This window comes from Micrasema longulum, unplaced genomic scaffold (genome assembly GCF_059751315.1).
Source record: "Micrasema longulum isolate JH-2025_06_02 unplaced genomic scaffold, ASM5975131v1 h1tg002823l, whole genome shotgun sequence".
NCBI lineage: Eukaryota > Metazoa > Arthropoda > Insecta > Trichoptera > Brachycentridae > Micrasema > Micrasema longulum.
The window spans coordinates 154,699-168,580 of record NW_028279947.1 but is presented as its reverse complement, the minus strand read 5'-3'; the positions used below and the strand labels follow the sequence as shown (position 1 = coordinate 168,580).

Below are 13,882 nucleotides of genomic sequence, written 5' to 3'. Positions count from 1 at the left end.
TTCAGTAAATTTAAATATCAATGAATATTTAAATGTTGAAAAAAATAATACAAAGAAAATCACATTTATTTCAAACAGATATTGTTTCTAAACTAGGACAGCCAGGACAGGTTTTAAACTACACGTAGGAAAAAATCGCTGCTTTATTGTGAGAGCAAGTAATTACAAAGAAATTTATAGTTAAAAGAAAATATTTGATTAATTATACAATACAATCAATTGAATTTGAAACAATGATAATGATTACCACTGAAATCTGACTGAATCCTTTAATAATTAAGATTTATATCTAACATTTATGTGCGTTTTATAATACAAAATAAAGAACTACATATATAAATTGGTGCAATTAGACATGTACTTAATAACTACAAAATGACTAAAAAATAAAATTCGAAGTTTTAATCGTGCAATCACACTCATTTAAATTAATGGATCAAGAAAATAAAGTATCTACAATGTGCAATCAAAGTATTGTCTTTAATAAGTGCTAGTAATTATATTATTGGTGTTAAGCCTACAAAACTAATTAAAAACAAGAAAATAAACCGAAGCTATACAGATAGTAATTATCTTGCAATAACACAAACCACTGAGTTGACCATTGCAGATAATATTTGGCATTGTTAAATGGAAAATAAAATGTGATTTTCAGTGGTAATGCAGTATCATTGAAGTTTGGGGACATTCTTATAAAGCATTTATCTTAACTTAGCGGGAAAGACAGTATATTTATAAGCGCGGATACAGAGAAACAAACAGCACAATAAGTACACATACATATAGTGTTTGGGATAATGTTTAGACATATATGAAGTGTTCACCATAAATAATTTGTATTAACAATGTATATGTCGCAGTTTTACAAACAGCTAGATTGTCCAAATCACATTAATGTATTAGTTAATAACATGATGATATATTGATATTATATTTTCTTTAAATACATATACATAAAATATTATAATATTTTTGATACATATGTATAATAAATATTTAAAATCGTGTTTTTTTAATTTATCAGTCACTTTTATGAAAAATACTTTCTTCAATAGAATTAGAATACACGATACGCATGCGACGTACAATTCGCGGCTAGTACGGACCAGCCGACCTTAGTCCATTGTTGGTTTGGGCTAGTTCAGGCACAAATACATATTTGGGCCGCTTTCACGGATGTGCATATGTTCGATATTGTTGAATTATTCAAACAATGGGCTCTGAACATATTTTATCTTGTTTACCCAAACATTTTAAGCCTTATAATGTTTTGACTTAAAAATGAGACGTTATAGAGCAACCCACATAGAGCAACCGAAGCCCGGTGCATTGTATTATTGCCTGAACTGTAAATTCAGAAAGTTACGAATAGTTCATTACCTCGATTCTTTACTTCTAATCAATTATTTAAAGTCCATAGTCAAAGCTCTCCCATTCGGAGAACCTAGAGTCTTGTTTCTGAAGCTTCTGTTGGCACGCCTCCAAGTAACTGTCCTGAATACGATACATCCCCGAGTTTGCTTGGAACATCAGTGTTTCTAAAATCCTCTCATTTTTTATGGCTTTTGAAGGCAACACCACTTTGATCAATTCCTGCGGAGATATTCTATAAAGTTTCAGGTCCCTGGCTAATCTCTCCATGACACATTTGAATTCTAGCTTAGCATCCAGTCGAGAAGAGGTCTTGGTGCGTATTTTGTGGCGGGCCCAGCTAAGCATTGCCTCGAATTTACGTACTTCTGGACAATCCAGGTTTCTGCACATGATCATTTGGACCATAGATTCGGATAAATTAAGAAATTCAGGAGTTTGAAAGAGAGCAAAAGCTCTCTGTTCTACAAACGCTAGAATCATGTTGACTAGCTCGGAGGCCGAAGTATAACGCCAATAGTAGTTTTCCAGAGACACCAGCATGGTACACACCTGGAAGTTGAGATTTACCAATAATTAGAGCTTTTTAATTGAAAACATTGACATTACAATTTGAAGGTAAGGGAGGAATGGTTTCTTACCACATCAATGCGTAAGAACTGTTTGGCATGATGAAAGCATGCTTGCAGTAGTTCAGGTAGGTCGTAGTGTTCCGCTGCGCAGATAAGGCCAGGAATAGATGCGCAAGTAAGTGGACAGCTGCCAGTGTGAAGGTAGTCCAGCAGTATCCGAAAGGTGTCCGGATCAAATTCAATTATTGAAAACTGGAAATATAAAACAAAAAAAAATAATTTTTTATAATATTATATGTGGGTATATTTTTTTTTGGAATAACCCGCTAAGCCTTTATATCAGAGTCTTGTCAGTGGACAGCTGCCAGTTGGAAAGGGAATATGGAAGGAAGTTATTATAAATACATATCAGCACATTTATTTAAAAACATAACTAAGAAGAGGTTTGCAATTGCGACGCTAGGCGTAGTTTGACGTTTATTAAAAAAATATATATTTGAATGATTACTGTTACTGTTAAGCATAGAATTAAGGATAGTCCAGAAACCGCACACGCGCATCAAACATAAGGCGAACCCTTAAAAGAGTAGTTTTGACCCTTTTGTTTCTTCATAGATGTCGCTCAGTACGCAAGTTCCGATTTGAATTCAACTATGCCGTGTTGTGTCGTTTTAAAGTGTAGAAATACTGCTGGGATCTTAAAGGAACAGAATGGGATCACATTTCATGTGTAATAGCAAATGAATGTGTAAGTAGCAATTGCATGACTTAAAAATTGAATTATTTTTCCATCTGTTAGATTATCAAAGTAAACAAAATGGACATATCGTTAGTGTTGCCAAGGTAGTAAAAAATTTTACCCTACTTTGCTCATCTAATGAAAATTTTACCTCGGATTAAACAACGCCGTGGTGGACATTTGACCAACATTACCTTTAAAACATCAAATATTATTTAACACGAGATAAAAATATCAGTTTTATGTTAAATCAAATTTGTTGTATATTTTAAGTTCAAAGTTAATTAATTCAATTACTCTTATTAAATGATAATTTACTTATCTACTCTATTGTGTCAATTAATGTTTCTGCGTGCACAATAAAATTTTAGAGAAATTAACAAATTGCTTTTTTTTACCTTACATTTGTGTTATGATTAATTTTTTTCCCATCGTGCAACATTACGCGGCGACATCACGAATGCGCACGGTGAATGTGTGGCAAAGTGGGGGATTTTTGGACACAGTCTGATGTATTCAAATATGATTCTACGCTCCTTCTGGACTATTCTAAATTCTATGGTTTTAAGCTTTGTAAATCACTGATGAGCAAATTACCAAAGTTATTCAACTCTTATTACAATGTTTATTTAAAATATTTTTACACACATTCATGACACAAGCAGGCATTTCGGTTTCAATTGTAAACATCACACCTGACTGGTGGTCGAATGTCGTAATGACAGAGCTTTTCGGCATAATGCGTCAACAAATTAATCCATAGACATGCCTTGAGCCCTCAAAAATGATGACACTTAAGGCTGTAGTCGGGTAAAACGAACAATCCATAGACATGCCTTATAGAAATTGTATTATAATATATTGTGTTGTGTACGTAATTGGTGCTGTGTTAGGTTGAGTATTTGAAGTAATAATACCAACATAGCTCTGTGTGCAAAACAATAAATATAAATAAATAAAATACTTAAAACAAAAATACCTCTGTCTGTGCTAATTTGGCTCTATCTACTTTCTGTGCATCAGCACAAACAGACAGCCGCGGTACAGCTAACGCCGCACCAGCGCGCTCTCCACCTCCCTTGTCACGACCATCTTTATCTAAACAAAGACAAAGGTTTATATTATCATTTGAAGTTACATCAAGTTTTACACTATCATTATTTTATATTGTTTAAAGTTTTACATTATCATAATTTATTTACACTCTTTATCAAAATACAATTCCATGTTTACTTTGCCCAGCTAACGAGGGTACATACCCCGTTCCAAGCTAGGCAGTTACATTTCAATATATTATAATAGTTAACAAATTAATATAGAGCACAGACAAACAAAATATAAACTTATTCGTATACACATTTTGATACATATAAATACAGTCATACACATATATACACACACACATATATATATATATATATATATATATATATATATAACTATATGTATAACTATATATGTTAACTATTATATATATATATATATATAAACACAGATATACACATGTAAATACACACACACACACACACACATACACACATCCATGCGCATACACATGCATACATTCATAAAAACATAGACAATTTATTTATGCGAAACTTCATGGTTGTCATCTATAAATATATTTTAAATTTTTTTTCCTTATTTTTTATATTTTATTTGATATGCAAATGAGTTCCTGATTAAATGTGAGGTTATGAGGGCATTTCATCATTCCTTTTCCGCATCTAATGGTGCATACGGCACTGTATTGGTATCCCAATGGCAGCGTATCTTGATCATTTTTGTTACATGAAGGTAAGATGATCAGTCTTTCACTTCAGGTACCAGTCCTGGGACTATGAAATATTCTAGTGTGAAAACACCCCTTTAAATAAATATTTTATATCAACCATGTCGGGAATCGAACCCAAGACCTCTTGCGTGGTGGGCAAACGGCATTCAGAAAAAGGTTTATGAAAAGAATTAGAATTTGCAAATCACCTTTGTAATTGATGTAATTGAGTTGGAATTCGATTCAATTTAATCTTTAATATTTTTTATGTAATTCATATAAAATGTTAGATCTGTGTTTTTTACTAAGAGGTAGACTGATTCGGTATCTGATTCTCTTATGCCACCATATCTGATTCTCTCATGCCATCATATCTGATTCTCTTATGCCACCATACTCGATTCTCTTATGCCACCACATCTGGTTCTCTTATGCCACCATATCTTATTCTTTTGTGCCATTATCATCGGTTATCATCACAATCATCCCATATCCACACTGAATGGTGCAAAGGGCCCTGCATTGGTACACTAAATGCAGCGTATATTGATCATCTGTTACATCAAAGTAAGGTGATCAGCCATACGCTTCAGGTGTCAGTCCAAGGCCCCGATTACAATGTGAAGTTAACAGAGTTATCTTCCATTGTCTATAAAGCATAAGCGAATATTCTGTATTAAAAATTTAGTATTCATATTATTATTTATTAAAACTTTTCAGTTACAGGTAACTGACAAAGATACTTCATACATATAAATAATAAGATACTTCAAGTTTTTATACAAATTTTCTTAACGGAAATTTTGTGGTGCCAATATAAATTATTTTGGTTTAGTGTATTACACATATACATTTTGATTTATATATCGCCACATCGATGAATAAACGTCAAATGAAGTAAAATAAACAGTTTCATCATGGACATGTACGACATAAAACTGTTTAAAAAATGGGAAAAAACTAATACAATTTGGTTAATTCATTCTAATTAAGGGTAACTAACGCAATAACATTCTATAATAAAATCAATATTTCACATGTTTGTATTTATTTGACATTAAATTATCAGTGTGGCCATACTGAAGAAAAGTGTGGTTGCATGAAAAAAATAAGAATCCCCAAATTCCTTACTTTCTACCCCGTGAGAAGATTCGGAGTAGCACCCTCGGCATTGTTGAAAAATAAATTATGAATTCTATGATGACTTAAAAAGTCTCGGCATCATCAGATACATACCTCCGTGGTGTAGTGGTCAAGACGCTTGACTCACGCACGGAAGGTTCCGGGTTCGATTCCCGGTGAGAACACAAAAATTAAAAATGTGATTTTTCTCAAGCCTGGTTGCTCTGTAATGTAATTCACCACTGTAATTGGGCCTCCTGGCCTGTTGTGGTGCAAAAAAATGAAGGAATGAATGAATGTATAAATGAATCAAAATGTCAGATCTGGCCATCTCAAAAAAAAATTTAATCTAGGGTGTGTATTGGAAGATGTATGAATGCGAAAGTAGCTAGGAATGTTTGCCAGTAAAGATCTATATGGCTCCATTTTCTCTCTTCCCCTAAGGAGAAACGGCATGACGGTTGTACTTTGATTTTTACTGTGTTCTCTTGTTATCATATATCATCATCACATCATTTCCCTATACTCATCCTAGGGCACTCGTTTGGCACTTCAATTGCAGCGCATCTAGATAATATTTGTTACATGAAAGGTAAGGTGATCAGTCTTACGCTTCAGGTGCCAGTCCAGGAACATTTAATTTTGCAGTGAAGAACCATCTTCAAAACCAATATTTCACGTTCACTCTGCCAGGAGTCGAACCCAGGATGTCAAGAATGGTAGGTGAACGCGCCAACTACTACATATCATATCAGAATTCATATATGAGAGTAGCCATTGAGTCAAAAACACTAGTCCAGGGTTCCGGTTCGATTTTAAACCCTAAACTGTATTTTTCATCCTCCCGGAACTTTTTATTTTCATTATACTATAAACATTATAAAGCATGGGTGGCTAAAACGTATCCATTCCTAGTGGGTCGCCATTTTTTTGGATCCACTTTCATTTGCGAATTTGCATTTTATAATGAATGCAATAAAAACAAAACATCGCTCCAGCTTGACAGATGACCATTTGGCAGCATGTTTACGAACAGCAATAAGTAGCTATGAACCAAATTATGATAAGCTTTCAGAAAATATGCAATGTCATGTTTCCTGCGCGCCTTCCGAATATTTACGAATCGAAAAGCTAATAAGTACCAACTAGTACACCACTTTCGTTAATAAAACGAAAATAAAAGAACATCTTGTTTTTATTTGCATACGAAGTTATTATTAATTGCTGTTATTCAAATAACTTGATATTGGATTGGTTTTAGTATTATATATGTTTATTATTAATATTAATATATTTTTGGCTTAAACCGACCACTTTCAGTGTTAATAGACCGCCGCCAAAAAAATCCGAAGCAGGTCACCCGTAGTATTTAAAATTTTGGCCACCCATGTTCTATTGCATGTTCTCCTGGAGGTATTTAGTAATCTTTTAAAATTGTTCGTGCGTATAAATAAAAAAATATTTAAAAACTGTGCGTAATTATTCATAAAAAAACTAAGCTACATATTGTTGTCCTTACTGGAACAATCCTGAGAAGAAGCCCACTTCTTCTTGTCATCAGCACTGAGGTGCGCTTGCTGTTTGCGGATGGACCGCCCCCAACCAGCCGTCAGGGTCCCCAGGCGAGAGAATGCTCTCTTCACCATCGGAGAACTCGGTACACTCTTTGGCCTGGAATTAAAAAAAAGTCAGTAAAACTAAGAATGTGAGGTAGGTACAGTGCGTTAGAATGTTTAGAATCCCTATGTTGATGTGCTAGTGACAGAACGTTCTAGTGCGTTTACCAAAACAAACAAAATTTGTATGTTTACTAGGTTCACAGATAGGTACTTTAAATGTTCGACTCAGATGTTGTGCAACAAACCCTGTCCTGACCCCGATCAGCCTCTGTATAATAATGGACAGAGGCTCGAGAAAGTTGACGGCTTTAAATACTTGGGAGTTCACATAACTGAGGATGGAAACATGCACAAAGAGCTCGCAACCCGCCTAGGAATTGCTGGAACAACCTTTAACATGATGCGTGTTGTCTGGAACTCTAATCTATACTCGTTCAAAACAAAATTCCAATTATTCAACTCTTGTATAATGCCAGTACTCTTTTATGGGTTTGAATCTTGGCACCTCACCAAAGCCCGGAACACCAAACTTCTGAGTTTTGAGAGTAGGTGCTTGAGGAAAATATTAGGTAGGTATAAGATGGTTCGGTTTTATAACTAACATTGAAGTCCGAGAATGGACGCAGCAACCTCCTATAACGAGCGTCTCGAGGATGGCTTGGACATGTGCTGCGTATGCCTCAGGGGAACCTAAACCCAAGTTGCCTCTTCTTTAAACCTGCGGGCTGTTGCTGGAAGGCTGTCGATGACGATCTTTCGACTTTATTCGGCGGAACTAAGGGGCACTGTATTGATGTACTGGATTAAAGGAACTGGCTGGCGATAGGGTCTCTTGGGCTGGTATTCCAAACGAAATTATAGCGCGGTATAGCGCGTTTTTACGTACTAAATACGCATTATAGCGCGCTGTAAGCGCGTTCGGAATACCAGCCCTGGAGGCAACTGGTGATGTCCACATGCCCCATTTAGGAGCGGATGTGGAAAAGAAGAGAAGAGTAAATGTTCAAACGGACTGTACAGTATTATAAGCCCATAATATCATTAGTTAAATATTTTGCTTATTTTTTGTTTTGTACACCATTTTGTGAAAAGGACTTAAATTTTATCATTATGGTATTTGTTACAATCAATATAGTGTAAAGTTTCCGCAAACCAAGTTTTGTAAAATTTCCATTAAAAATAAACGTGAAAATGTAATTTTTCAATAAAAAATGATAAAAGCGCCATCCATGAATAATTCGTTTCATATTTTCGTTTAGAATCACCTTAACACAGTGTGAGATGAAGTTGTATTGGGATGGGTTAGCTCGAAGTCTTATTGTTGATCGTGTTTATGAATATATTGAGTACATTATTTTATTGTCTTATTTATCTTTGCTCCATAGTTTAGTTTCTTATACGTACGTTTCTTCATATAACTGTTGTAATTGGCTTCAGCCGTAAATATAATAAATACAATAAAATAATACAAGGATATGATACAATCTTCTGTTTTTTGTTTGGGATATTTTATGCATCTTCATAAAAGTATGCAAATATGTACACATTTTGCGCAGATTGATTAATATACTATAAACTAACTAGAACTAGCTTTAACTATTCTGTTCATAGAATGTAAATTCACTGTTAAGTTCTTAATCAGTTGCTTTGTAATCTGTTACGTATGTACGAGCATGTGTATCTCGAGACGTTGCGTTGTTCGCTTTCTCTCACTCATTAGTGCCATTGTAGAGGGGAATAATAATTAGATGGTCGGGACAGTTCACAGTTCACAAAGTAGCGAGCGGTGTCTACGTACTAGGAAGCGTTCAATCAGTTCACCTGGCGGACTCGATGTCTGGAACTTGCAAGAAGTTGCTCGTCTTGGGTCGGGCCGCCTGGGGCGACAGCAGGGAGGGTACGGGGCGAGCTAGTAACTCCGCTACGGGGACCTGTGGAGAGCCGAACCCAGTTTGGATGCCGTACAACATCTCTTGGAAAACCCTGCAAAAATATTTATATTTACGTCCAGCATTAACTAAAAAAAATGATATTTTTTATCGGTTTATTTTTCCAAATTACAATATATTACAACTTTGGTAAAATATAACAATATTGCAAACAAAAAAATTGAGTTTTAAATTACAGTTGTAACGCAATTTGGGAAAAATATCCGCAAATACTTTAACGTCTGAGCGAGGGGCATACGATATTCACACAAACTTACATTAAACTTTTTGATGAAGGCGTACATAAATTATTATAATTGATTATCAAAAACGAAAATCAGTATATTAGAGTACAATATTTTATACATATGGAATATGATATATGATTCGTTTATTGTTTTTTTTACTGAAATAAAATAGGATTGAAGTCTGCCGTTATGCATACATACAATTATACCTATTTATTAATTAATTATTATAACTACCGGCCGTAGCCAATTAGTAAAAATTAAAGTTAAATACAAAGTTATATAATAGGAAGAAAACATAGTTTATTGTTATGGTAAAACTCAAAAATAGTAATGTATGGTATAAAAATAATAAAATATTTATAGAAAAACAGTGAAGTATAGAAGAAAAGTAGGAAATAAGAGACGCATTTTAGGTTTGTAAATCTTACATAGGTACACATTATTAGGCACACAAATTCAGCAAAAATGAAAATAAATAGACCTTTATATGAGTTTATTATTATGACTCTAAATTATACAGAAAGAAAAGAAAAACAAGAAAAATAAAGAAATAAAATTTTATACAGAAACGTTGAGAGAAAATCTAAATGTCGTAATCAGCCACCTGGTTGAACGCCGCTGGAAATCAAGGTTATGGCTGCATTAGAGCTTCACTTTTTGTATGTTATATATTATCTTTGAATACGGTTTTCACTTTTATAGTTACATTTATTTGACCTGTCTACATATTTTTATTGTTTTTAGAGAAACAAGGCTCTTATATATATTTTTTTTATTAACTAAATTAATTAATTGAATTATTATGTTATGTTAACATAAATACAAGTAAATTCAATCAATAAAATTAAAAACAGATAAAAAAACTAAAATTGAAGGTATTCTTACGTAATATAGTAAGCAAAAAATGCTATTCAATAAGGTAATTTTATTTATACTTTTAGTATTGTTTACTTATTAACAATACATTATTTTGTTTTCGAAAATGCTGTATTTTTCAACGATTAAAATTTGTAGTTTTTTTTCATTCTTAATTTATTGAAATAAAATGGCCGTGTTACTATCTATACATATTTATAATACATAAATATTTCCAGTGAGTTTTCATAAATAAAAAAAAATTGTTTTGGGACGATTTTACGATCTCACAACTATACATATTTACTAAAAAGATTCCCCATAATACTAAAAAGTGTAATGAAACAAAAGTACAATTAAATACGTTTTTAATTGAAAAAATACTTTTTACTAACTATAATATTGTAAATACAGGAAAATATAATTAAAGATCTCTATTTATTTGACTTAGCTGCTCAACTCATTGAATACATTTTTATTATTTTAATTTCAACTTTTTCTTTTCTTTCTTTCTTATTTTATTAACATATTTGAGACCTTAATTTGAACGGGTGTTTTGAATTATTTTTTTATTAATTATATTTTTTCTGTAGATATCAATTGAAATTTTAGATTTATATTGTTTTATTTTTTATCTGGTTTTGGTTACATTTATGAGCACCCACTACTTATGCATGTATACATAAATATTTTCTTGTGTTTAAACTTAATTCAAGTAAATGGCTATTCTTTAATTTTAATTATATTATTTTCACACTTTAAAAAAAACAATTGAACTATTTTATCTAGTTTTGTTGAGTTTTTTCTTTTCTATCTTATTAATAATGTGTTTTATTTTTCAAAGTATCAAAAACTGAAAAATATATGTTAATTATTTTATATGTGTACAATATTATATCTATTCTCTTTCATTTGATTCTTAATCAAAACTAATGTCTGAGCACCCGATGAAAAACTATTATTTAATAGTTTATTGGGACAAAATATGATTAATACATGGTTTTCTTTTTACAATGTATTAATATTGTAATAATATGCATTTTATTCAATGAAGACTCTATATATATTTTTGAAAAAACGAGTACTCTTCCATAGTAACTACATTGAAAACCAACAAGTTTTATTCCATATTCCGATTTTGCATTATAAATTGGTTTTCAGTGGCGCAATCTCACCTATAACTAACAACTATACTGCCGTCATAAGAAAAAAGGACGTTTCTACATAAAACAAAAAACGGAGAAAATTAATATTTTTAAACTCGTAGATTGAAAAATTCGTTGTGTGAAAAATACTACAAAAAATAAGTATATTATTATGCGACAGTATGTATTATGGTTTGACCTAACAGAATATATATATATATATTCTTGAAATTTTTATCCTAGGGTATTTTTAACTAGTTATAAAAATACCCTGAAGAAGGTAACAGTTGGTTACCGAAACTAGTTGATAAAAATAAAGTGAGTGTATCAAAAAACAAAGTATAAGTTTTATTTCTCCAAATTTTATTTAGAGCTGTTTTTATTTATTTTATTATAACGAATAACCACAAAGTTAGTGCTTTAAATATTAAATTATTATATTTTTAATGTTTTCAATTACGATAAAGTACTTATCCTGTACAAATGTACGATAAAGAAGAAAAAAAACTTATGTCTTTTTCAAGTTTTAATAGGTAACTTTTATTACAAGAAAGTTTGCTTAAGGTTTGAAATGAAATAATATCTGGCAGCTGGTATACTCAAAACGACATGAATTATTTTCTGGTACTCAATACTCGACGGTGGGAAGAATATCTTCCGATAATATAAGTTATTTAACTTAGGTAGGTACTATTGTGCTCTTTTCCTCTTTTTATAACATGCTTCCAATCATAAAAAGTTACACGAGGCTGCCATTTTCTACCGAAGTTAAAAAAAAATATATCGCCTTTCCCGGACTCCGGGCACAGTGGAGAGATTCAAGCAGACAAAAAGTTAAACATTTTGAAAATATAAAGTAAATATTTACTTAATTATTATATACGCAAATGCCGCTAACCCCAATCGGGGTTTTTCTGTTATAAAAGTTTAAATATCAGCAGGCAACAGTTTAATTATGTGGTTACAGATGACTCAGTATTAGAAAACGGAATTAGATGGGGTAGAGCTGAGTTTCAAATTTCGGACCTCTACCTATTCGCGAGTTGGCGACAGTACCGTGGGACCTCATCCCGGATTTTTTAAAATTATCATTTTAATTTAAAACATATTACACATAATTCCATATAATATTCCCAAGGAGTTTTTGTAAAAAAACTCATTTAGGGACATAAAGATTACAATATTTAACTACAGACGTATTTATATTGATATTAATGATTTATATTATATTGGCAGCCTCCGTGGTGTAGTGGTCAAGACGCTTGACTCACGCACGGAAGGTTCTGGGTTCGATTCCTGGCGAGAACACAAAAAATCAATTAGATTTTTCTCAAGCCTGGGTATTCTGTTATGTAATTCACCACTTTAATTGGGCTTCCTGGCATGTTGTGGTGCAAAAATAAATAAAAAAATTAAAATAAAAATATATTTTAGACAATTACAAAAGTAGAATAGAAATTATGGTTCACTGGTTCAATTAAAAGAGTTCGAAATTTTTTCAAAAAATTATAAAATAAACATAATTAAGGCATGGAAATGAATTCGAAATGATGTATATATACATAATACAATCTATAAAATAAATAAATAAAAAAGTTTAAAAATGACATAATACAAGGTGAATACAAACAGGAATGAAAATGTTTTGAAAATTAGCAATATATATGTACCCAATGCAGGCTAAAAAAGTATGAAAAGGCATAAAAATAGTTTTAAAATGTTATATTTTGTACCTTCTTCAATATTATTACATAAGTTGTATTTTTGTTCATATTTTCTCATTTAAAAAATATATTTATAAATGTACTTATTCATCATATACATATTTTATTTTTATCTATTATGATTATTGTTTTATGTTTTTAAACTTTTTATTATTATTTATTATACTTACATATTGATTTCATTCTATGTACCACCTAGATAAAGCAGAGCATCTACAATATTTTATTGCCAAAATTCTCGAACGGTAGCTCAATATAGCTCACTTATTGTTAGATTACAGAATACCGGGAATGAATATGCATCACATTTTGATATATTTAGTTTATCTCTGCCTAACTTAAAAAATAAAGTGACCAACATATTTTTATCAAAAAGAGCAAATCATCTTCAGAAGATTGGGTTGGAATAATTATAATTTGATTGATTAATGTATTTTGTTATTGTATAATTTCTTTAAAATATGTATGTATTTCAAGTAATTAATAATGTGTATAGTACGAGTATATTAATATCTCATACTCGATTTTTTTTTTTTTTTTATCTTTTTATTTCTAAGCACTCTTTATACCACATATATGTAAATGGCAGAAATGCCGTATATAAATAAATAAATATTTTATTTGCAGTTTCTAAATTACTAGCATTTCTTAACTTTTAAATGAATTATATCCTATTATCGGGTTATTTTAATGTGTACATTCGATTAATAACTTACATAGCCGTGGAAAATGATTATTGGCTGTTTTTACTATTTAAGTTCCAATGTAACTTTATCTTCCAT

General features: G+C 31.6%; 1 protein-coding gene across 1 annotated transcript in view; it reads right to left on the bottom strand.

The window, feature by feature from the left end:
- Positions 1–1,386: 1,386 nt before the first annotated feature.
- rsh (Rap GTPase activating protein radish) overlaps positions 1,387–13,882 on the bottom strand; it is a gene marked incomplete at its 5' end in the record, with an annotated part of 160,993 nt that continues 148,497 nt past the window's right edge. Inside the window, 5 exons of the mRNA XM_088241282.1 lie at positions 1,387–1,923; positions 2,013–2,195; positions 3,662–3,780; positions 7,098–7,249; positions 9,019–9,180. Coding sequence (XP_088097408.1) covers positions 1,408–1,923; positions 2,013–2,195; positions 3,662–3,780; positions 7,098–7,249; positions 9,019–9,180 — 1,132 coding nt within the window. The remainder of the gene's footprint in view (positions 1,924–2,012; positions 2,196–3,661; positions 3,781–7,097; positions 7,250–9,018; positions 9,181–13,882) is intronic.